The 23,581-nt window shown below is 40.8% G+C and overlaps 1 protein-coding gene across 1 annotated transcript in view; it reads left to right on the top strand.

The window, feature by feature from the left end:
* Positions 1-21,625, top strand: part of LRFN2 (leucine rich repeat and fibronectin type III domain containing 2) — a 40,219-nt gene extending 18,594 nt beyond the window's left edge. Inside the window, exon 2 of the mRNA XM_009880428.1 lies at positions 20,707-21,625. Coding sequence (XP_009878730.1) covers positions 20,707-21,625 — 919 coding nt within the window. The remainder of the gene's footprint in view (positions 1-20,706) is intronic.
* The last annotated feature ends 1,956 nt before the right edge of the window (positions 21,626-23,581 follow it).

Below are 23,581 nucleotides of genomic sequence, written 5' to 3'. Positions count from 1 at the left end.
CCTGCAGTGGCGAAGGGATGGTTGGGGTGCACAAGGAGAAGGAGTGGCTGTCTGTGGGGCAGTGGGAAAGGAGCAGAGGATGTGGTGGAGGAGCAGAGCAAGGGCTGGAAGCAAAGCACCCCTCAGGGGCCAGGGAGAGGAAGAGCATTGAGGCTTCCCCACAGCTATAGCTTAGATTTCATTTTAATTTTCCTGACAAAAGACAAGAAAAAACTGGTTCTAGAAGAAAGCCCTATTGTAACACTAAAAATGTGTTTCATTTGAGGGATCCGACCAGCTTTGCTGTCAGAATACCAAGGTTTTGCTAGATGCATCTAGTGTTAGTGCCTGTAAGAGGTTTGAACGTGTAGTCTGAGAGACATCCAACTGATGCAAAATACGTGTGCGCTTTACGTGAGCTCTCTCAGGGAGGGAATGATTTGGCCTGAGCAATGAATCCCTCTTCCAGAAAGAAACCAAATGGCTCTGCCTTATTCAGCCCAGCTGCAGGAGCTGAAAACCTCCATCTGAAGTTTGTATCCTGGGAGCTGTCACATTTTTCAGTCATTCTCCAGCACTAGCAGTAGATACCACACTTGTACCATCCCAGCTTCACCCTCCCCGCCAAGGTTTGCACTCCAGGGAAACAATAAACCCTTCTTACATTTTCACATGTTCTGCTCAGTTTTGAGTGCATGATGTTTTGTCTTTTTCCTTGCAGTGACAGCACAACTTACCAGGTGACACACGTTGCTGTTTATCTGCAGTGCTGTCTCTTACATGTTGTTTTAATGACAGTTCAAAAAGGCAGAGAGCTGCACAACATTTAGCTAAAGGCAGAGGAATGAAGATGGAAGATACAATATGAAAAGGGTGACATATGTAAATACATAAAAAGGTACATGAAGGCAGAGGGATCAATTTCAGAGAAAAAAAAATCTTTATCTTTCCTCCCCTTTTCCATTCCCAAATATGAATTACATATAACTTTGCTTAATGCAATCTTTATTTCTTTTCATTTTGTTCCCCTATGGAGTTTTCTACAAATCAAGAGCTGAGTAGAGCTAAGTCACAACAGACCACTTGTCAGGACTGGATCCTCTTTTTCCACTTGTGATTTAATCTGTGACCATACTGAGATTTCTTCACCTTTATTTTCTATTCAGAATTATCAAGCTGGAGGTTTTGTGAGACTTTTTGCAAACTGGTGTAATTATGAGACCTATAAATTTTGATTTTCCTGTGCAGAGATTGTTCTGTTTAAATGTTTCTGCTAGATAAATCATTTGGTGCTATGTTTTATGACTTGACTGGCTGTTTATCCTTGTGTTCTCTCTTCTCACCCCACTATTTTGAGACGCCTTTTATGCTAACCGTTATTTTACTGAGCACAGGTAGATGAATGTGTACTTTGGATACAGTTTCATCAGTCAACATAGGATGTTCCTGATACATGTACCTAACATACACATAATGGCAACTACACTTGCGATAATTCCAAGTGGAAGCAACCTGCCATGAGGAATCGGAGATAAGAAATGTAATATTGCTTCCAAGGATGGGTTAACACACACGGTTCTCTAAAAATTCAGTATTTTCTCTACTCCAGCATAGGGGTAACATGAGGTGCTTGCTTTTGCTGTAGAGCAGGCCAGGAATGGAAGCAGAACAGCCTTTTCTGTGGGTTCCAGTCCTGTTTGGCATCCTCAGAAGCTATGGAAGTTTCACTGCTGTTCAGTCAGATTTGGATAAGCACCAAAACTTGGCAGAGACTGACTATTCAAAGAAACATTCAAGCTTTTCTTAATTAGACCATTGCTAATTCTAAATATATATAGGTAGAACAACTTAGAACATTGTGGATCTCTTTCCCCCAAAATGAAAAGTGAAGTTATACAACATGTAAGAAAAATATGTAGGAAATAATATTCTATTCCATTAAAATTTTAAAAGTTTTCACTGAAAAAACAAGCAGTAAAAAAGAGCTTCTTAAGTTCTGCTTTTGAAAATGGATAGCTGAAAAGGCTAATCTTTTTTTTCTTTAACCTGTGAACACTCTTATTAAAAATAAAAGATGCAAATAAAACTACTTCATTTTAGTATTTTTTTTTTTAATAAGCCACAGCTTCTGAGAAATATGAGGGACTTTTCTGTTATGAGTCCATGAAAGCTCTGTTAAACTTCAAAGCAGAACTTCATGGTGTGTAGCTGAGAGTTCCTACAGTTAGCATTTTGGCAATCTCACATGCCTTCTTTTTTGTTTATGAAAAAGTTGAGTGTAGTTGACAACCTACACAAACAGACTGCCTGGCTCCCCAGGAGAGGTTTCCGTACCACCTCGCTCCGGCATCTAGTTTAGACAGCAATTGCAGAGGCAGCTCAAGGAGCGTTGCCCTTCCTCCTCTCGCCAGCTCCAGCGGGCAGTCAGATCGGCGTGACAGCCACTCTCCCTTTCCCTGGGGCTCACACCTCAGATGGACCGGTGAGCTGGACTCACTGCAGCCCAGGCAGCAGGGCTGGACCCCATGTTGCCAAGATGGGGGCAAGGCTGTCTCTCTATAGTGGTAGATTTTGAGCTCTGGCCAGCGAGGAAGGTGGAGTTTTTAGTGGCTGAGCCATTTGTAGATGATGCACTAGCCTAAACATAGTCTAGCTCTCTCTGATAGATGAATTTCTTCTACAGAGCTATCAGAAACAAAAACTTTTGGTGGTTAAAATCGGCAGATATATCTCTGAGTGACGTGACTGATACACTACTCCCACAGACAGTCCTTCTGAAGGCTGCTTCGTGATGTTATTATACAGCCGCTTTTGGGATAAATCGTGTGCTTCAGAATGCGCTTCCCAGCACAACTACAAATGAAATGACTGCCACAGATGCAGATACTGTAGACAATCAGTGATGTCTGCCTGTCTGACATTTTCTTCCTGCAACGCGAACAGCAGTGAACAGAGTATAAAAAGTGACAATAACCAGCCTTAAATTATTTCTCTGATTTCTCTATTGGTGATCTGTTTTTCCCTCTCGTGTTACATGCACATATTAATCTGAAAACTATAGCCTGACTTGTGAAGAAACTCCTAGAGAGCTGGCAGTTTTTTGTTGGCTTGGAAGGATTTATGGATTTATCTGTTCCAGGGCTGTTCCATCATTCTCAAATGCTGAAGCTTTGAGTGAGTTATGGTCCTGAGGAGAGGGAAATGCAACTATTAATCATTGGCAGCAATGGGATATCCTCCATGGGCATCATGTGCCATTGTCAGTAGATCACAGAACTGCTGTTGACCTTGAATGGAGAAAAGTAAAAGATAAAGGTCATCTTTATTTCATCCACACAACAGAAGTTTTGAAAATGGCTTGTCATGAAAGCATTAAAGATCTGCTGCACAAAACCCTTGGGCTGAATGGTACTGGCTTCCCCCACAGACTTTCTGATGATGAAGGTGTTAGTAGAGGCACCTTAGAACTGAATAGTACAGTAGAAATGAACACGCTAAGCTGAAAAGACACTGGCTTTATGTTCTTCTGTGTTCGTGTGGTCCTGTGGCCTTCAGGAAAAGCTTCTAAATGTTTGGGGTTTTTTTCTATATCTCTTTTAATAGTGATAAAAACACACAGAAGTACCTCACAATCACAGGCACATTTCAAGTGGAAGTGGCTGGATACAAAACAAATGACCTATCTCTGGACACTCCAGAACTGGCTTTAAATACCTAAGTCTACCTTCTTTTTTCTTTTACACACAAAATGTTATAGTCTTCCTTTTTTCCGTGGTGTCTTTGCATCCCCTTCAATTTCAACCAGTTGTCCTAGGTCTTTTCCTATCAATAAACTCTGGATACTTGCCTCCACGTTAATCATGGCCTTGGGAAGACTGACTGTGGCCACCTGGGCTTTCTGAAGCCTATTTCTCAACCATTTTATGATGAGCCATTGACTGTTTAGCCAGTCACCTTGTCCAATAACTGACCGTCCATCACCCATGACATTATTCTTTATATTCCAAATCTCCTCAACCCCTGCACTCCTCCAAGTACAGAAGCTCACACCATCCTCTGACTCTTCCAAAAGCAAAATTCACAACTTTAGTGGTTCACAACAGATTTAAATAAGCTGACTTTGTCTCCATCCTGCCTCAAAGTATGTTGTTTGCTTATTGGTTTTGCTTTATATGCAGATGTGTAAACCGCACTTTATATTTCTCAGGCTGAAGTGAAGACCTATACATTCAAATTAGAAATGAACTGTGACATTTTAACTTTGTGGTATGAACCAGTAGGAGGAGGTGGAGTCACCAACTCCTAATCCCCTGAGAAATCCTTGAGACCGTGTGTCCAGTAAACAGCTGTGTTGGGGCTCAGTGGAAGAATCCCTGGATAAACTCCTCAGCCTACGCTGGACTCTGCTGTCCAGAAAATCAGACTAGATTGTCATGAGTACCCGTGCTGCTCTTAACATGTGGCAACCAGCCACCTACATAGGCAAGAATGTAAAAGCAGTCAAACTGTCAATCAAAGTCAGCAGGTTCAATAAAACTGAACATCTCTGTGTACGCTAATGCTACAGGTGTATGCATTACAGTTTCCAACACCTTAACTTTTATGAGTGTGAATAGTCATTACTTTAACTGGCAGTCATGTCACGGCAGTCATATGCTGAATGGATCTTCTTAGGCTGTGTCAAAAATAGCTACTACACGGCCTCACCTTCCTTGAGAACTAAGAAGAGCCCGTGTAAGTGACATGGTAGAATGCTGTTGAGCTTTCAGACAGTGCTTGTCTCAGCCCTCCCCTTACAGTCCTGACAGTAAGGCTTATGGAAACAACAAGTACTGATAATTTCAGAAATTCCCGGTCTAGAACTCTGCTAGGAAAGACCCTACCAAATGTTAGGAAATGTCCACAGGTTCAAAGTCTCTCTCTACCATTGTTTATTCCCTGGGTAAGCTGTTAAGCTACGATCCATTAAGTGTCTCCTATCCTGTTCCTCTTGAATCTTTTCAATGGATTTTTATCCCAGGAAGATCCAGCTTCCAAGAAACATTTGGACTGGAGTAAACTGAGAAGAGTATATTATGATACTTTGCACTGGGCTGCAACTGAGAGGAAAAAACGTGACAATGTATATTTCTTTCTTACTTGACTGTAAGGATGCTCTTTGTTAGCCAGTCCCTTGGCCGTTTGCATCCAAGGATCTTCTGAGCACTACAGACACATCTCTCTGCCTTTCAGCCTGTCTGTTGTGCTGTTAGTTGTTGTGGAAGAGGCTTGGTCTAGATCTGCCTTTTTGGTTGTATTGTTGTCTGGGAACAGACAGGAATTGTTAGTGGTCACCAGAGTCATTCATCAGTGTCTTCCTCTTTGCTGCTTCTGCTGGTGTTATTGATATGCCTGTGTCAAGGTCTGAAGTACTGCAATGCCAGCAGGGCTGCAGCTAAGAGATTGCAGTATCAGGTTTCTCTTATGAAATAATCACAAACTCAGTCCAGTGGCACAGGTTTGGTGAGCACAAGCACAGCCTTAAAACACTTCTGCTGATACTCACTGAAGGAAGAATTAAGGCTTAGTGTGCTGGTGGCTGTGTGAATCGTCTTAGTACCAAAAGTCTCCCTACGACCACTGTGCTCATCCCCACATGACCCTGTTCTGATTTAAACCAAGATGAAACCAGCTGATGCATTTGCATTTTTGCTGTATCATCTTTTACAGCCACACTATCTCGTATACTTCCAATTAACTTTTATCTTGGTCATCCTGTATCCATGGTAAACTTATCTTCCTGCCATCCTTAAAAGTGTGCACTCCTGACACCAGCCATCATCAAACTTGCAATTTCTGCTTAGGTAAGGGGTTTGTGTTGCAGTAAGGTTTCCTAGCTGGGTCCGCTTTTGTCATACCTTAGTAAGTTTTTGTGGGAACAACTGCGGTAGCCATTCCTCTACCAAGCCTTAAATCTATTTTAGCCAACGCACAGAAACATCAGAGGAGACAACGCCACCTGTATAGGATTGTCTTATAGTCAATAATAGAGCCAGGTGTTCCTTCAACTCAAGTTAGCTGTCTCTTGAATTTTATAAAGGGTTTCCTTCAGAGATTATTCTAGGTAGATACTTTTGGATATTGGTTAAAGGATTTTGAAGTCCTCAAAGAATTTGCCTAAAAATGTAGTTAATTCCTGTGAAACAATGACCCTTTGCTTTCATCACATGAGTATCTTTGAAGATGTTTATAGGTTCTTGAGGGAGTCAAACACTGTAATCTGAGAAAATTGCTTTGGGATAAAATATCATGCTAACATCTTCTTTCTCAAACTGAGAGCAGCATAGAAATTTGTAACTTTGAAAATCTGTCTGTTCATGTGACTACAGGTTGCTCTCTTCAGAGACAAAAAATTGGGGCATAATGTCACCAAATAGTCCAGAATCTGAATTTCATTCTTATGAGGAATGAATCTAGACAAATCTAGGATGATAAACCCAGAAAGGAGGATAACTTTTGCATATTTGTTTTTGTATCTTATGCAACTAGTCTCTGGCGGTAGAGCAGATCCAAGTTTGCTGAGCAATATGTAAAAGGCCAGTTGTAATGGGAGTGGGCTTTTCTCTCTCGAGGAATCATAAGCATGTTGGAAACAGTAGACAGAAAAATGCTGAACATGAGCAGTTTGAGAACGAAAAAGAGATGCTGTCTCTTAAGTCCTCCGTTGGGGAATGTGTGATAAGTGATCCACACAGATATACTCCTACAAGATAACCCTTTTTTTAGGATGTACCATATGTTCAGGAGTAGCAATCACATTTGTCTTCGTGCTGGAGGGAGGGTGGAATGATTCTTTCCAGAGCAAGGTAAAAAAAATAGAAATCCACAGAGCAGTGGATTTAGAAATATGTCTATGAAAGTTCTGGGACAGTTCAGAGAATAAAGAGGCCAGTATCTGCAGGCAAACCCAGAGTGCCCATAAGAAAACAAGACCTAGATGAAACCTGTGGCAGGCCACAGTGTATTTATACTATGGAGAGAGAAGATGCATTGGTGGTTACAAAAACCTTTCTGTCCGTTCATCTTTTCTGTGTCATTAAAAGTTGCCAGCATAGTCATTGAATAGCAACTAATTTTCTAAAACATAGTTATGAAGTTTAGTCATGACAGAATAAATTCTTTTCTACTGCTGAGATGTTAAAACCAATCAAGTATTCTTCAATATTTCCTTGAAATTTGATCACCTTGAGCCAGTTATACTTTCACAAGTTGCATGGCCACATGAATTCAGGACAAGACTAGCTTTGACTTGTGGCTTATAGTCAAGCTAATGTGGAAGAGAGAAACACATGTATTGTGGGGAATCATTTGGCTCTGTCTGTAGTTTCTGTTGGCTGAGACAAGTTAAGTTTAATCTGCCTACGAGACACATTAGGTAGTAACTTCTCCAAGTTATGTAAAAGGCAGCAGCTCATAGAAGTTTTCTGCAGCGCCACAACTATATCAACTTCATCCCACTTTTCAATCACCAAATAATGATTTGCATCACCGTCACAGTAGGGCAAATATTTCCCAAGTCAGGTCTAGAAAAAAGTTTTGCACTGAACAGGGCGACGATAGTACACTCCTGCAAAGACAATGTGCACATGGCCAGGGAAGGACTACACCCTAAATGTCTCTTCTGAAAGAAATCCTGAACCTTAAAGTGGATAAAAAAACCTTGAGGTGCTTGGACACAGGATTTTTCTCACCTTTACAATCTTCTGGGAAAGGCATAAGGAATGAAACAGGGGTGTGTTCTGCATGAGGTGTCTCCAGGGACTGTCTCCAGACTGTTTCTGTGTGGGCACAAAGGCAGCTCCCAAGCAGATTTTAAGGACAAAAGACAGCTTTTGTTAGACCATTGCTGTTTTGCTTCTTTTGCTACATCTTTTTTGGGGGAAATGTGGGCATTCCTCTTACAGACATCTGGGTGCAAGCCACATCCTCCTCTTTTGTTTAGTCAGAGTTGCTGTTCAGCAGGTTTGTAGATTCATTTCTTCTGCTGGTGACTCCCCCTCCTTCTGTCATTTTGGTGAGACAGAGAAATAAGGAAAGAAATTAAACTTTAAAAAAACATGTAAGTCCCTTCTCTCCAAAGCTGGCTGACTTCTCCAGCAAGAAAGTGGTAAAGGTCATCTCATCAGCCAAGATGCTCGAGTCTAGCTCTCATTCTCTCCTCAAGCAAAAACACAGACACTGTGCTTTGCATCAGTCCTGCCACAGACTGAGAGAAGTGCCTACCCAAATTCCACACATCACGTGGACAGCACTGTCTTTGCACAACCTAGAAAAGGGACTCAATCATCATTTAGAGAAGCGAACTCGGAGCCCAGCAGCTGTGTATCAAGTGGTGCAGAGGCAAGTTTAGGACTCCTTCCAACCCAGTCCACTGCAGAGAAGCCAAAATCAGCAGTTCTGCTAGTGGACCACAGCTTTGCAGGACTTCATAAGGGAGTAAAGTTTTTGTCTACTTTATTCCCTTGCTCATACACTCTGAGCTGCACTCCAGTACTCCCGGGGTGATAATTTATTGAGAAAAGAAGGGAAAATGTTTTACTGAGGGCAACAGATTTTGTTCTTTCTTGACTAAAGATGTAAGGAACTCTCCCAGCCCATATAGTGGTTAAAGAGGGACATGCTTAAGTTTCCTCTGAAGGATTACATTGGTTATTAGAAATGTTGAGTCAAATGCCTTTATTGATAATACTCATGATAGATATATGTATTGAAAAACAGAGTCATAGAACTAACGCACCCTAGAATGCAGTGCTGGCTGCACTCTCCAAGAAGCCTGGAATCTTATATTTCCATGTTATGATTTTTTAGAGTATTTATTTTACCCTCCTTTCTAGGACTGATAGAGGCTGGCTTGTTACTCCTTAGTCTTTTCAGAAGGGTCACACTGAGGTTTTGATGCTGCTTGATATTATGAATCAATGTTCAGCTCATCTTTTTTGCTCCTAAATATTAACAAACATTGGCAAATTTCTACTGCTGCTCATGTTGACAGGCTGAGGACAGCATTCCCTTGTCTGATATCAGAGGTGGCAAATGATTCTGTATTCTCCAGGCAGGCAAAAATTGTGGGTTTAGTATCATTGTGTATTTGATTTCCATTTTATTCCATACTCTCTTTTTTTAGCTCTCAGGGTCATTTTTGCATGTCCTACTTACTTATGCTATCTGGAGTTACAGCAGGAAAACTCAGAGAACATTTTACAGAGTGAAGAAGAGAGAGTTTTGTAAGCTTTACACGTGAAACACTGCAGAGTGGAGAAGTCTTCCAGTCTCTTCCTCCATGTCTCACTGCTTTGAAAGTTTTTCAAGCAAAGAGAAAGAAAAATCCATTCTTTCATTTCACTTTCAACAGTATAGGATGGGTGCTCTTACACATATGATTCCAGAGTATTTATAGAATTTTTCAATGAAATTATTCACAAGTTGTTTTCCATTATATCTAATGACTTCATATGGATGCCTATAACATGTAGAAGCTTTTGTTCTACTGGTGGACAATGAAATACCCGTGACTGCAAAAACTTTAGGTATAACGACTAATAATTAATCATGGTAAGGAAGTAATAAACCTAGCTGATCTGGATGTAGCTATATCAACAGGCTGATGGCATACCTAGCATTTGTTGTAGTTGGTTTTCATGTGAAAGCTTATTAACTTGCTGACCGGCTGCTCGTCACCTGAGTCTCTTTAATCCTAAAAGCATATTCAACAAAACTGTGTAACTTAAGCCGTAAGTGGGTACATCTCAGGAGCCAGGTAAAACTTTAATCAACTGGAGAAGTTGAAACACAAGAAGAAATTCTAATCTCTTCTTAATGTTACACCATCAAACCTAAACAGAGCAGTTGTGGTTCTCTAAAATAAAAGGGAGGCACCAAATCTGAGCTGTCTTATATTTGTAAACTCATTTAATAGGTAACCTTGCTTAAAAGTAGAAGTGAATTCATTTCCAAGTACTTCCAAACCTTCTGTGTACTTTCCGTGAGTGCAAAGTAACATGAGGAGGGCCAAATATACATTTGCAAAAGTATATGGCTAGTACTTGAAGAATAAAATCCAATAAAAACTGCTTATGCTTTCGTCTTTGCAATGGGTTCACTATTGCGAAGCACAACCTGGGATTCTGGACTGCTTACATTCAGTTTTTGGGTTATGCCATTAGCCTACCACGACTCGTGTCAGCTTCCTCCAGTTTTCTGAATCTTGTTTGTAACATGTAAGGAACGAGTAGACTACTTTTTAGTACACTTTGTTCATGTACTAGAAACCTGTGACACTTGTCTGAGATCCTCTTGCAGAGAAACATATTACTAGGCGATAATATCATGCTACCATTGGAATCTATCATTGACTTCTCCTTTTCTTCCTCCTGGGGTCATTATAAATTAAAACTTGTTTTCTCACTGGATGGATTTTACTTTCCTTTTCCGTAATGTATTTGTCACTCTTCACACAGTATGCTTTCCGGCCAGGCTCAGCTTTGAAAGAAGCAGGGTGTCTCTGGTTGCTGAGAAATGCTTTTATCCAATTTTGGTATCACAGACTGAAAGGATGTAACTGTTCTGGCCTTTTGTAGAGCATTCTGAAATTCAACGTCTCCACGTCTTTCTAGCCTATCTAGTCCTAGCCTTCCTTTTCCTTTGCTTTATATGCAATACCCACAAAGTGATAAAATGTCAAACCACTGCTTTAGGAAATGCCTTTATTACATATCTATGCTGCTTTCCCCTCCTCCCCTCTTCCTTTTTTTTTTCCCCGTAGGAGACAATGCTTTTGACCATTAGTGATTTTTATACCCCGTGTCCTCATTCTGCAATTGAAAAAAACATTTTTTTCCCCTTATGTTATTGCAAAAGTCACCCTGAATCATTCTGGTTCTCCCTACCTTGTCCGTTGTTACGCATGTTTCACAGAGATTTTTGTTGCAAAAGATTTTCTCCCTCTTCTAACTCAGAAACTAAAAGCTTGATGGTTGATGCTAAAAGTTTCTTATTCAGACTTTCTTATATTGTTTTTCAATAAGATTTCTTCATTTACAAGAAGCAAGCAATTCTGTCTATTTTAGATAGTAAAAGATATTTCCCATGTTTGCTGAGAGGCTAGAGGGTTGGGTCCTCAATCTTAAAGGTTTCCTGTTTGCTTTTTGTTTGTATACTCTGGCTGTATCTTTCCTGAGTTGATATTTCTTGAGCTAATTTTTTGAGAATTGGCAGATGCAGTTCTCCCTTCCTCTCTACTGGGAATTAAACTCATTATTTCAACTTCACAATGAGAAAGATGCTCAAAATTCTAGTAGATAACCATCCCCAATCTCTTGAGACTATCCACAAGTTCAGTCACTGAGGTGGGGGAACACTTACATGATGTATGATTAAACTTTTTAATAACGCATAAACAGTGTCTTAAACTGACGTTGAAACTCTTTTTTATACAGACAGATATATCAGTGTATACACAGTTTCTATGGGTAGCGAGACCTCCAATTCACTTGATATGATTCTTTCTTTTGGTTGGAATAGTTAGAATAGTCCTGTCAGCTCTTAGCTGGCACCACACTTCTCCCACCAGTGAACAAAGATTTTGCTGGAGTTTGCTTTGACCAGTCAATTATAAAACACGGGCAAACATCACTTCAAGCAGTGCCTGGAGTTTTTGTCATTCCAGCACAACCTTCCGGAGATAAAATTAGCCTGTGTGATAGGACACAGAGTTTCTGCAGGACATATGAGTTGCAACCCAGCATAAGTGCTCTGCGTAGTAAGCATGAAGAAAATTGCTAGTAAGTAATCGAAGATCCTCCTCCGTATCTCAGCTCACATGAGCTCTCACAGAAACAGGGGGTAGGCAACTGTCAACCACTATAGGATCCCAGTCAGCTCTTTTTGATCCTATCATAATTTGCAGATTTCACCACCTGGAAGTAAGTGGAAAGCCCTGCTTGTAACTCTCAAGACAGGACAGCATATAGCTAGCTGAATGTCACAGCTGTGTTCTGCCAGGAAAATAGCAGAACCCCTTTTGCAAACTAATTACCTTTGAGCTCCTAAATGTGCTCATTAGTTCTAATGTTGCTTCTCTTCTGGGAACCTCTGTTGGTATGGTAGGATGACCTTTTCTGGTGTAACTGTCCAACTCTGCATAAAACAGTTCAAAATTACTTGAGTCAGAGAGAATACGCATTACACTTCAGCCAAGTGGATGGACCACTTGTCTATAAAAACCTGGGAAAAAAGTGTCCCAGGTCCCACACTCTTGCTTGATGACAGCACCTTTCTCGGATAATTTTTATCCCTTCCCGTCTTTAGAAATAGGGTAGTTGCAATGTGCCGTTTTGACTGTCAGTAGAATAACTTACTGACTTCAGATATTTTTTGATTAATCTCAAATTTACTATCTGGCTTTTTGAAAAATTGCTGTGAATTATGATAGCTTTCTAACTCTATATTAACACGATACAGAGTGAATTTACTAGTATGGCTATGCATTGTTTTCATAAATACTTCCGCTTCACATTTACTAACAGAAATATTGTGTGGGCTTTCAATTACTCTGCTAATGAGCTTAAATATGTTTTAGTTGGATTTGAATTAGTGTGAGGATTTTTTTTCTGAGGTAGTTAGCATCTCGGATATGTTGAGGTGAAAGGTGTTCTGTGCGTAGCTGAATAGCTTGGGTGTGACCAGATTTAGCTTTTGTGCAGTCAAATGTTCCTAGGGTATTGTCTGCATTCCCTTTAAAGATAAAATTTAATGATCAGGGCACTAAATGCCTGCTGCTGTCATGCCCACATGAAAGAAATGATAGCATAGAGCTATCAAGGAGCTTGACAGTCTAATTTTCTGTTGTCATACCAACATTAACCAAAATGAGGTTGCCCCAGTGCAGTGGCGTGCACCTGGACAGCTGAACCAAGCACCTTCCTTGATTCAGGTCATTATGGGATGGTTCCAGTGGTCTTCATTCATCCAGAAGTGCCTCACCAATTCTGCCTGCCTGCGGCTCCCTATTGTTTGCAAGAATCTGGCTGGGAATAATAGACAGAGGAGCATTTACTCTTAGAGCAACAGCTAATGGAGGGGAGCAGAATACCCTGTAACACCGTTCCCCTTTCTCAGCCTTGTGCAGTAACGGCCCCTAGAAGCCTATGCTTCGTTCTGTCGCCTGCAGAATGACCTCAATACATCCCCAGGGGACATTGTTGAGCAGCCTATCAGGTATCACCAGAAATTTATATTTTCTGAGCTACTAGTTTAATGTTTGTTTGGGTTGGTTTTTTTTTTTTTTCCCCTGTAGCACAGGGAATATATTCATTATCTGTATCTCCCTGGCTCACCATCTTGTGACAGACATATCAATTGCTTTTGGCTCTGTCTTCTCTTCCCCACCTCCCACCCCACTTTTCCAAATGAGCAGAAAAGAGCATAAGCAAATTAGGAAATAATAATGAAATGATATGTACTATGTGTTGCATTTGACAAGACAGATTCTCTGAAGGGCAGCTGGATGCATGAGTGATGAAGAGACAAGATTCAGAAAAGCAGGAAGGGATTTGTGTTTAATAATAAATGCTCCATCTGAAGGCAAAATTATGATTGTATGTCATAAAACCCCCAAAAACTAATAAAATAAAAAATGCAGGAAATTATTCATGCTGGGTTGAGTTAGTGTTTACTGAACAAGTCTGGCTACCTCCTGGTATTATCTGACATTTCCTTATGTTGACATGACTGACAGAGGAATTACGCCCTGTTGCTAATACCAACAACTATCTTTTTTCCCAGGACACCAGAAATATAACTGTCATTTTTTCTAGATGCAGGTCACAGTAGGTCTCTGTCTTTCTCAGATTCTTAGATTTAAAAAATCTTGAATCGGGTGCCAGAAGACTCTGAGATCTCACACAGTAATATACTTGGTACTTTGTATTTGTTTTTTGATTCCTGAGGCTTTAGGATGATCTGAAGATATACATTCAAGAACTTTTTTGGAAAATTGAAGGGTCAGAAATTAATCTCCATTGTTAGCTTACTTAACTTTTAATAATATTTTAGATTTTACTTTCATTCCATGACTGCAGAAACTGGGGCTTTCTGGGGGGAAAAAAAAAAAACAACAAACAAAAAACCACACAGCAAAAAAATGACAACAGCATATACCATAAAACTTTCAAGGAAATTACAAAAGTTGACAGGCGAGAAGAATGCCAACTACGCAGTCCAAATTTGTCAATTACTTGTTCTGCTCCCAGGCAATACATCACATGTAACATTTTCACTGCAATTTAGATCCTTCTAGTCTTCCTCTGATCTTTTTTTGCCCTTTTCTGCAGCCTTCTTAATATCTGTCCACCATCTGAACTCTTCCCACTGCCTTGATTCACTTCACTACCTTGCTAATTGTCTTATTTTTGCTGAAAGATCTTCACCAATGTTTGACTGCACTCAACCAGCTATTGAGCTGGTTTTGTTATCTTGGTCCCCATTCACCGGCCACCTGGACTTCTTCCACCATTTTGATGGTAGTCATGTGCCTGATAGTGTCGTGCCAATGGCTGCTTTGAACCTGTTTGTCTTTCTATCATTTTCTGCTGCTCTGACACTGCCAGAGCCACCAGTGCTCATTATCCTCTGTGTGCCACTGAGCTACATCCACCAGGCTTTGAAGGATACTTTATGTGGTCTTTCTTCAGGCAATGAACTCCATCCTTTGATTGCCCACTCTTTTTACATGCTTTTTAGCCAGTCTTTCTCCATTATGTCCCTATTGATACTTTCCCTCTCCCCTTTCTCTACCATACTACTTTAATCCCACTGGGACTGAAGGTGGACACTCCACCTGAAAATTAGGACTCTATCAGACCCTTCTACAATACTTTCAAGGAAGATTAGCTGGAATCATTTTTTTATTTTTTTTTTTCAGAATTACCTTTGCAACTGGAACAAAGGGAAAAGCCCAGAGATTTTAAAATAGGAGACAAACTTATTGATGAAATAAACAAACATTTTTGGCTTGAGATTTTCAGAGAAAAATGAAAATTGGTCACAATCCAGTGGTAAGCTTTTCTGGATTTATTTCTAGTTCTGAGAGCAATCAGGGTAACATTTTGCACTCATGTGAATCCACCTTTGTGTAGAAGGAAGTGTAAGAATAGGAATGTACAGTGAGATGGACATTTTCACACTAAGGCATTACTAAGCAGGAAAGTTAGCGTGCCAGAACCCCATCATCTCTATTGCTAACGTCTTGGTACAGTTCCTTGCATGCTTTTTCCAGCATGGTTCAGGATTTAATATTCCAAGGACTCTTTTTGATATACAGGTTTCTGAAGTCACTCTGGAAGAAAAGAACTTACCAGCAGAGACATGGACCATTTATTGTGAGGTATCTGCCCTGGGACATGGCATGTAGTCATAGAATCTTACAGGAAGAGTTTGGGTTGAGAAGCTTAGGCACAGAAAATTCACGCCCAAGCAATTAGGCTTTTTTAGTATTTTTTCTCAGACACAAACATTTAATAAATTTGCATGACTTCCCATTTAAAACTCCCAGCATTCACTTCAAAAGGAGAAATATAGACAGTATATAGCCCTGGATAATACAAGAACGGGACCATGAGAAAGGCAACACAGTCTTAGCAGGTCAATATAAAACTGAGTCTTGGGAGTTGCAAGTGCCTTCCCAAAGGAATTGCCTTTACAGCTCCCTGCAAGTTCTGTGATTAAAGCAGTTGCAGGCTAAAAGAAGATCGTATCGTACTCCTCTTGCAATGGAGAAAAGGAACAGAATCGCCCAGCCAATTAGCCTAATCTGTCTTTTTTCTAATTTGTCTGTTTTGCATAACCACAATATTAACCAGCAGTTCACTCCTGCTAATCCCCAGTGCTACAAAGAAGAAAAGAACCCATTTGTATATTACAGTGTAATCATAATATCTACTAATTTCCTTCCATACACTACAGGCCTCTTTTGAAAGGAGATTGCTGGCATTATCCCCATTTTATAAATGAGGAGATTTACAGCACAGCAAAATGATTTCTCAGGAACTGAGAGCTACTGATAAAGTAGAGCCTGATATCAGTGTAACTGATAAAGCAGAGAATAAAACTCAGGTCTCCTAAATTCTCAGCACAGTTCACTCCCTGCAAGCTTCAGTGCTCACTTGCATCTGGGATTACGAGTGAAGTCTGCAGCGAACCTTTTTCTCCTGCATTTCTAAGTAATTTATTTTCTAATTTTCTTAATATCAGCACACACTGAAGTGAGTAATTACAAAATTGCTTGCTTTCCATATGTTGTGTCTACAAGGACATAACAAGGACTTTTTAGTGGTGGTGGTAGAAAATAAGGTTTACTTCAAAGAAGGGTGCTAGCACTATCCTTCCTTTTTTTAGAAAGGGGCCTCGTGGTCTACTTTTTGTGTTTTTACGAAATGAGATGTAAATCTCCATGGATTGAAGGGAATGTATTTTTTTGCAAAAGCCCTGCAAACTTTCATCTCAGTTTCAGAGCTCTTCAGCACACATAAACTCTCATAGGAGCATCTGTCTATTGTTTTATTTCAGACATTTATGCCAAGCCCCAATGCTGGCCATAGGTCTCCTCCTCTTCCAATAAGTGATGCTATTGTGCCAAAGGGTGAGAGAAGAGGCCTTTTTTGTAAAGTAAAAAGGTCAGTTTTAGGATCTCTATGCTCATTTTGTCCCTTAGAGGCAAGATTTTCAGAGAGGTCAGAACCATGTTCTTATATGAATAGTTTTCCTTGGGGTAGTTTGATTTTCACATAGGATTCAGAAACCAACTTAAGAATCAGGTAACAAAATCCTGTCACCAAGGTGGAAGAGATTTGCCTGCTCTTCCTATGCCAAGGAAAATAAACCAGAGAAAAAAGAATTTACTGTGTCTTATGTGTCTGGACAGTGAAATATCCATAAAGAGATTTTCAAATTTCTTGTTGTCCTAGGTGGGACTACATTTACATTTACACTGTCAATATATTTGAGTTTTTGTTTGCTTTCCCAGTCCTCACTGTTCCCAGACTCCTTAAACTGTACACATTAAAACCTGTCATAACCAATCATTAGTTTAAAAATAAGCAAGTGTTTCACTGGTTGATCTCCTCTTGCAATTAGTGAATTCTTACTCTTTTTTTTCCTAAAGAAATGCTAGTATCAAATTTAGATCTCTATTCCTCTTTTGTGATAAGAAGTATCTCTGCAAGATCACGCTGCCCTGAAAAGCAGGAGGACAATATCAGGCTCCTTGCCTCGAGATACTGCTGCAACTAAGTATGTTTGCTATCTGAGGGCTAAAACAAGTGAGCACTAGGATCTTGTGAGTTTCAAAAGCTAACAACTTTCAAAAGCTGTTTTTGATCTCCAATGAACCGAGCTATAGATTCTTGCTACCTGAAATCAACTTTCTGTGTTTAGCTGGTGAGACAACTGAACAAAGCTTTGCAGGATCTCTGCCTAGACACAGTTTCAGTGACCCCTTTTTGTTTTGTGGCAGCTCCTAGCTATTGAGTCCCAATGTCAGGGCGCGGTGGTCCATGATTAATGGTGCTAGATGTACAGAGCAGCCATGAAGAGACTCCCCCTGTTAGGCAGCAAAGCAAAGATTGAAGTGGCATCTTGCAGCTACACATGTTGGGACAATCAAAGAGTCATCAATATCCCAGAGTGAAAATGTGTCTGCATCGATTTTAGGTGTGGGGAACATTAAGAGATGTCATCCATCATAGCTGACTGGCAGCATGTTTGGGGAGGGTGGGCTAAAGCATGGAGGAATACCAAAATACTCTTACAGTTTGGCAACTTCATGAAAACAAGATCGTCTTCCCTGCAAGCTAGAAAACTGAGGCTGAGATTAATTACTTAACTCCTAGTACTCTTGAACTTGGTGCTTATTTCTATGCTCAGCTGTTCTTTTACAATAACATTAATTTGAATATTTTTCAAGCACATTTGAAGTTTATTTACGGAAACATCCAAAATTCTTCATTTTAGATGTATAGGGAGGGTTGATTGCTTTTTCCATAATTGGGATTGCAACTGTGATCTTTTACAAAGCTATTATTAGTCCCAGTATTATCACAGCTGTAGCTTCCAGGACTGATTGAGTTTAGAAATGACTCAGTTTCTTTTAAAGGCTAAGACGAGCTTTTACGGCAAGTTTCAATACAGTTAACCTGGCCAAGCTTTAGGGTTGGCTGGGGCCTCACTGCTGTACATTTAAAAATGGACTGGCTTTATATTTTGTGCCACTATCACTGCCTGCCAGTCCTTGAAATATTCCAGGCAGTTACATTTCCTTGGAAGCTTGTGTGTAATCATATTTGAAGAAAACATGTTGTAAATGATTGACGTTATCAGTGGTCACTCCATGTAAATTGGCAGACTGTGTTAGGCTGAAAGACTTTTTCTATACGTGTAAGATGTGCAAAGCTATATACGCTGTAAATCCAGTTGTTTGCTGTTCGCTTGAAGAGCATATAGAGGTCTCTGTGTTTCATCAGTGCAAAGCAAAAGGAACCACTCTAACAGATGGTGCTATAGCTCTGTTTTTCGAGAGTTATGACCCAAGTCCAAGACCTAGTTTATAGGGCTGACTATTCTTTCTGCTAACAGTGCTACTTGTTTGTAATGAGGTTTCACAGTGAAATAATTTCTGAAGGACTTAACGCACTGCAGAATTTTTTAAGCACGTGGCTGGGAGCGATGGTGGAAAGTGGAGTATTGCACTAGGTGATACAGAAGGAGAGATGAAGCAATGGGCAAAAGCACTCAAGAATTTGAAGTTGATACGTTTGAAGATCAATAGTCTTCTGTTATTCCATATATTATCCTTGGTGTGTGCACATGAAATTCCTTAAACAGTTCAACAGGGTGCTGGTATTGCCCCAGCTGCTGTGGCCAGTGATGTTTTGTTCTCAGAGCCACAGGGAGAGGAGAACAATTAGAAATAACTAGAGACCAACCATTTTGACTACTAGAAACCATGTTAGCAACTGTATCTGGAGTTTTCGGGGGGGGCTGCTTTAGCACCTCTTGGCTTATTCTGAATAGCTCATCTATGTCTGTGCGGAACATCTCCATTAGGAGGATAAATGTGCCAAGAATCTCAAATATAACATTGAGTAAACCTGCCAGGTGATATTTATATTCCAGTTGTCTCTCACTGATATTTCTTTTCCTTACAGATTTTATGTGTGTGTGTGTGTGTTTGTTTGCTTTTTAAAAAGGAGCCACATCCTCACCTGTGGCCAGACTGAAGGGTGGTGTAAGTGGCGTGAATGCATAAATGCAAAGATGATCAGAAGCTCATCTTTGCAGTGCCTTGACGTTGCTGCTTCTCTGTGCAGCCCTGTTCTCTCCCACTGCATGGGAGGGCCTCTGCAGAGCTGCAATTTAGGCTAGTTGTGATGATGATTCGAGGCTAAGAAAGCCTGGCACTCCCACAAGGAGTATGCATTTTTCCTCCGGCCAGGCCGCACCGTCCCAGTGACAGTCACACCAGCTTGCCATGTGGTGTGAGCGCCTGTAGGGCTCCCTTGTTGCTGGTGCTAAAGATCTGCAGCTCTAGGTCAGAATGGGCTGGTTTTGATTTCAGCTCTTTTCTCTCACTCAAGCCTGTTATGTGGAAGTAAAGAGAAACATGCATGGGCTATCTCTTTGGTTTTATTTTTGGCTGCCCACCAGGCACCGAATCTGGGATTCTCCACTGTATTCCACTAATGTGCTGCAATTTTCACCAGTTTGAAGTGGCGGTAGGCCATGTTCATTCCTATCTGCTAATGTCGAATGCTAGTGATGTTCTAATATCGCATGAGTTCAAATGACTGCTTAAGTTTTGTGGCAGCAAAGAACAATAGCCATAAATGACCAAACTTGGAGCACTTTGTTTTTGAAAATGGCTTTTCATTTGAATAGAATTCTTATATTTTAAAGAAACCTTCTCGTTTCCATCCCTGCATCTTCCTACCTCTCTTCACACTTCCATGGTTCATACTGCCAATGACAGTATTTCACACAGAGGAAGGTGGTTGCAGGGAGAAATGTCTGGCAAAGAAGATGATAGCTGCATTTGTAGGAGATTTTTCCACAGCGGGGAGTAGGAGGATGGGGAAAGTAGGTGGGGGAGTGGAGACGGAAGTCGCTGCCTACCTTACACTCTCAGGGAATGCGAAAACTAAATGTAGCCCCTTGTCTTCACAAGGTAAGCAACCTGCTGATGTTCCACGGGAAATGCTCAGGCACCTGTGAAGTGATGTGGCAACTGCCAGGTTCAGACTCAGCAAGTGCAAGGGTCATTTGCACACTCAGAAAGAACTGTTCTTTGTAGGCACATATTTTTTTCTGAGGTATTTGTTCATATTTGAATATATTTAAGATTAGGACAGAAGCAAGTGAGGAGAAAAAAAACCCTAGACTAGTTTGGTCTGCTTTTTCTTATTCCATTTGTTGCACGTTTGGGAGATGGCCCTCAAAACTCATGCATTACTGAATGCTGGGATGTTGGACCCACAGGAGCTGGGAAGCTTGAATTCGTGTTTGAATTTTATGGCTCTGATTTGTCTCTGCCAGTATCCATCACAGTAAACACCACACTGTTCTTATGTCTGTTCTCTTTTCCCTTAGTGTGAAGATTAACCTTTCTTTTTTTCTCTTTTTGTTTTCTTTTTTTTAAAGGATGATTCCAGCTACAAACAAAGCCTTTGTTGTAAACAACCTTGTTTCTGGAACAGGCTATGACCTCTGCGTCCTGGCAATGTGGGATGACACAGCCACAACCCTTACTGCCACCAATATTGTGGGATGCGCCCAGTTCTTCACCAAAGAGGACTACCCTCAGTGCCAGTCAATGCACAGCCACTTCCTGGGTGGGACCATGATTCTGATCATTGGAGGCATCATTGTGGCAACTTTGTTGGTGTTCATTGTAATACTCATGGTCCGCTATAAGGTCTGTAACAATTCCCAGGGGAAGATGTCTAATGTCAGCAATGTCTACTCACAGACAAACGGAGCACAACCAGTTCAGAATGGAGTCTTGCCCCAAGTCAATCCCAAAGTGGTGGTGAGAAATGAACTTATGGAGTTTAACTGTCGGTCTGCGAGAAGCAGCATCTCCTCTTCCTCCAGCTCTGCAAATAGCCGCGACTGTGATGACTATAGCCTCCAAAGTGAGCAGGGCACATTGTCCAGTAAGTGGAGGCCTCCTTCCAGGTCAAAACACAATATTGACCGGCTAATGGGAGCTTTTGCCTCCCTGGAACTGAAATGTCAGAAAAAGGAGGAGATGACAGACTCCAGAACTTCCACAGTGGCCCGCCACTCGGACAAAGAGCCACTGCTTGGCCAGCCGGAGTCCAAATTTCGCAGCCTCCTCATGTTGCCTCTGGAGGGCAAAACTAAACGTAGCCATTCTTTTGACATGGGGGACTTCACCACATCTCAGTGTTGCACCTACCCAAAAAAGATAACAAACATTTGGACAAAGAGGAGCCTCTCGGTGAATGGCATGCTTTTGCAGTATGATGACAATGACCTAACAGGGGCAAAAGGGACTTTTGGGAGCTCAGAGTGGGTAATGGAAAGCACAGTGTAAATATCAGTGTCTCCCCCCCTCCTCTTCTCCCCTCATGTGTTATAAAGCGTGGTTTGCTGCAGGGCCATGCGTTTGGAAAGAGAGGGGAGGAAATGTTTTCCGTTTTACTGGCCAAAAAGATAGGTAAACAAATAAGTAACAGGGATACTAAAAGAGAAAGAGGGTCATGAAATGTGAATAGGCACGTGTGGCACCATCCTTGTCTGGCCCCATCTAAACCATGCGTGAATGTTTCAAGGAATTTACTAGTTGTATTTAGTATTGCTTTCCAAAAGTTGCTGAGACTCTTGGTGATCCGTCACACAGGATTAAACAAGGAGGATGAAAAAGGGTTTAACAGCACAAATTTAATTTTACAGGGTTTCTTTCCTTTTTTTTTTTTTTTTAGGGCACCTCTTTCTTTTCTTTTAACCACAGAACCACAGAAATACACTTCTGTGGATATAAGGCTGGTGCTAGGATAAACATAGTTGTCATTGCAAGTGACTTTCTCAAAAGTGCAAGCAGGGCATCCACAGGGACAGATCAGAGCAAATTGTTCAGCATAATCTCATGGTGTTAACTGTGACATCTGGGAAAATAATACTTGTTGTTGAGTGGGCTTTTGGTTGGGATTTAATGATTTCTGCTCTGTTTTGCCTTGTTACTGCTTTTGAGTTGTCTTTTTCCCCACAGCAGAAAGTACGTTTCCATGCATTTTTTGTTTTCAGTCTCATCAAATCCCCCAGATGAAAAGGAGGATATGTACAAAGGTCAAATTTCTGATGTATTCTGTAACCCACCTCCAATACAACCCCTTTATGTCCTCGGAAAAATCAAATCTAGGGGCTAATAATTTTTTTAAAAAACATCCTCTTTCTTCCATCTTCTTCATAGTGTCTGCTTGTCAATGCTTAAGGCAGATTGCAGCACCTATTGATACCTGTAGGGGTGTTGCTATCAAAGATGGGAAAAACAGTCATTAAGTTTTCCTATTAAAGGATAAAGAAAGGGAAAACAAAAGTAGCTCCCAGGAACTCTCAACGTTGTGAATACCAATGACTTCTGGCAAAGGTCACACTGTCACTCCATTCAGCTGACAAAGAAAACACAGACTTTCACCCTATTGTGACAAAAGCCCTTTGTTTGTACAGTCGCCATGACATGGCTTGACTGTGTTAGTAGCATCACAGGAAATGTAAGGTTTTGTGTATTTCAGGGGACCGGGTATGTTCCATATTAACCATGGAAACTGAGTTAAATTTGAGTGTCTCAGAGCAGGGGGTCACCCATGTGTCCCCTGCATTACAGATAGCCCTTCCCCAGTCCCCAGTGTACTCCTGCCCCCCTGTATCTCACCCTCGCTAAGGTACGTGCTAAGAACAGGAGCTCTTTAGGGCTGGTAAACTGATTCTCAAATTTGTTTCTGGGGAGCACTGCTGTGGCTGTGGAAATGCACATGGCCCACCCAGCTGACTTCATTGTCCTTGACAACTTTACTGTGATTTCCAGCATTCTGGTGGCTACTGCAACTGTCCTTTCATTTGTTTATTTATTTGTTGGCTCCCAATGATCAGCTGCTGGGAACCATTCTGAAATTGCACATTGTTACTATGATTTTGTAAAAGACATGTGGAGAAAGGGTGCAAGGCACAGAGAAAATAACACATGAAAGAACTCTATGTATATTTTTTTTTAAAGGTGCAGAAATATATTGTGACATGGCTGTGTACTTGATCTTGTATTCGTCATGTTTCCTACTTGGAGTTTTAGAAAATGACATCCCTGTGATTAGAATATTTTTTCCTTTATTTTCTTTTCTTTTGCTACAAAATGTACAGTAAAAAACATTCTTGGGGAAAAGAAAAGTACCTGGTTTTCATTTATTTGCTGTTCTGTGGTCCGCTTTGAAACCTAAGTAAGGAGCAGTAATTATTTTTAAAATAATCTGGAAAATTTAGATGTTTGCTCTCTCTT

Source organism: Charadrius vociferus, unplaced genomic scaffold (assembly GCF_000708025.1).
Source record: "Charadrius vociferus isolate BGI_N301 unplaced genomic scaffold, ASM70802v2 scaffold62, whole genome shotgun sequence".
Lineage (NCBI taxonomy): Eukaryota > Metazoa > Chordata > Aves > Charadriiformes > Charadriidae > Charadrius > Charadrius vociferus.
This window is presented reverse-complemented; position numbering and strand designations above follow the sequence as displayed.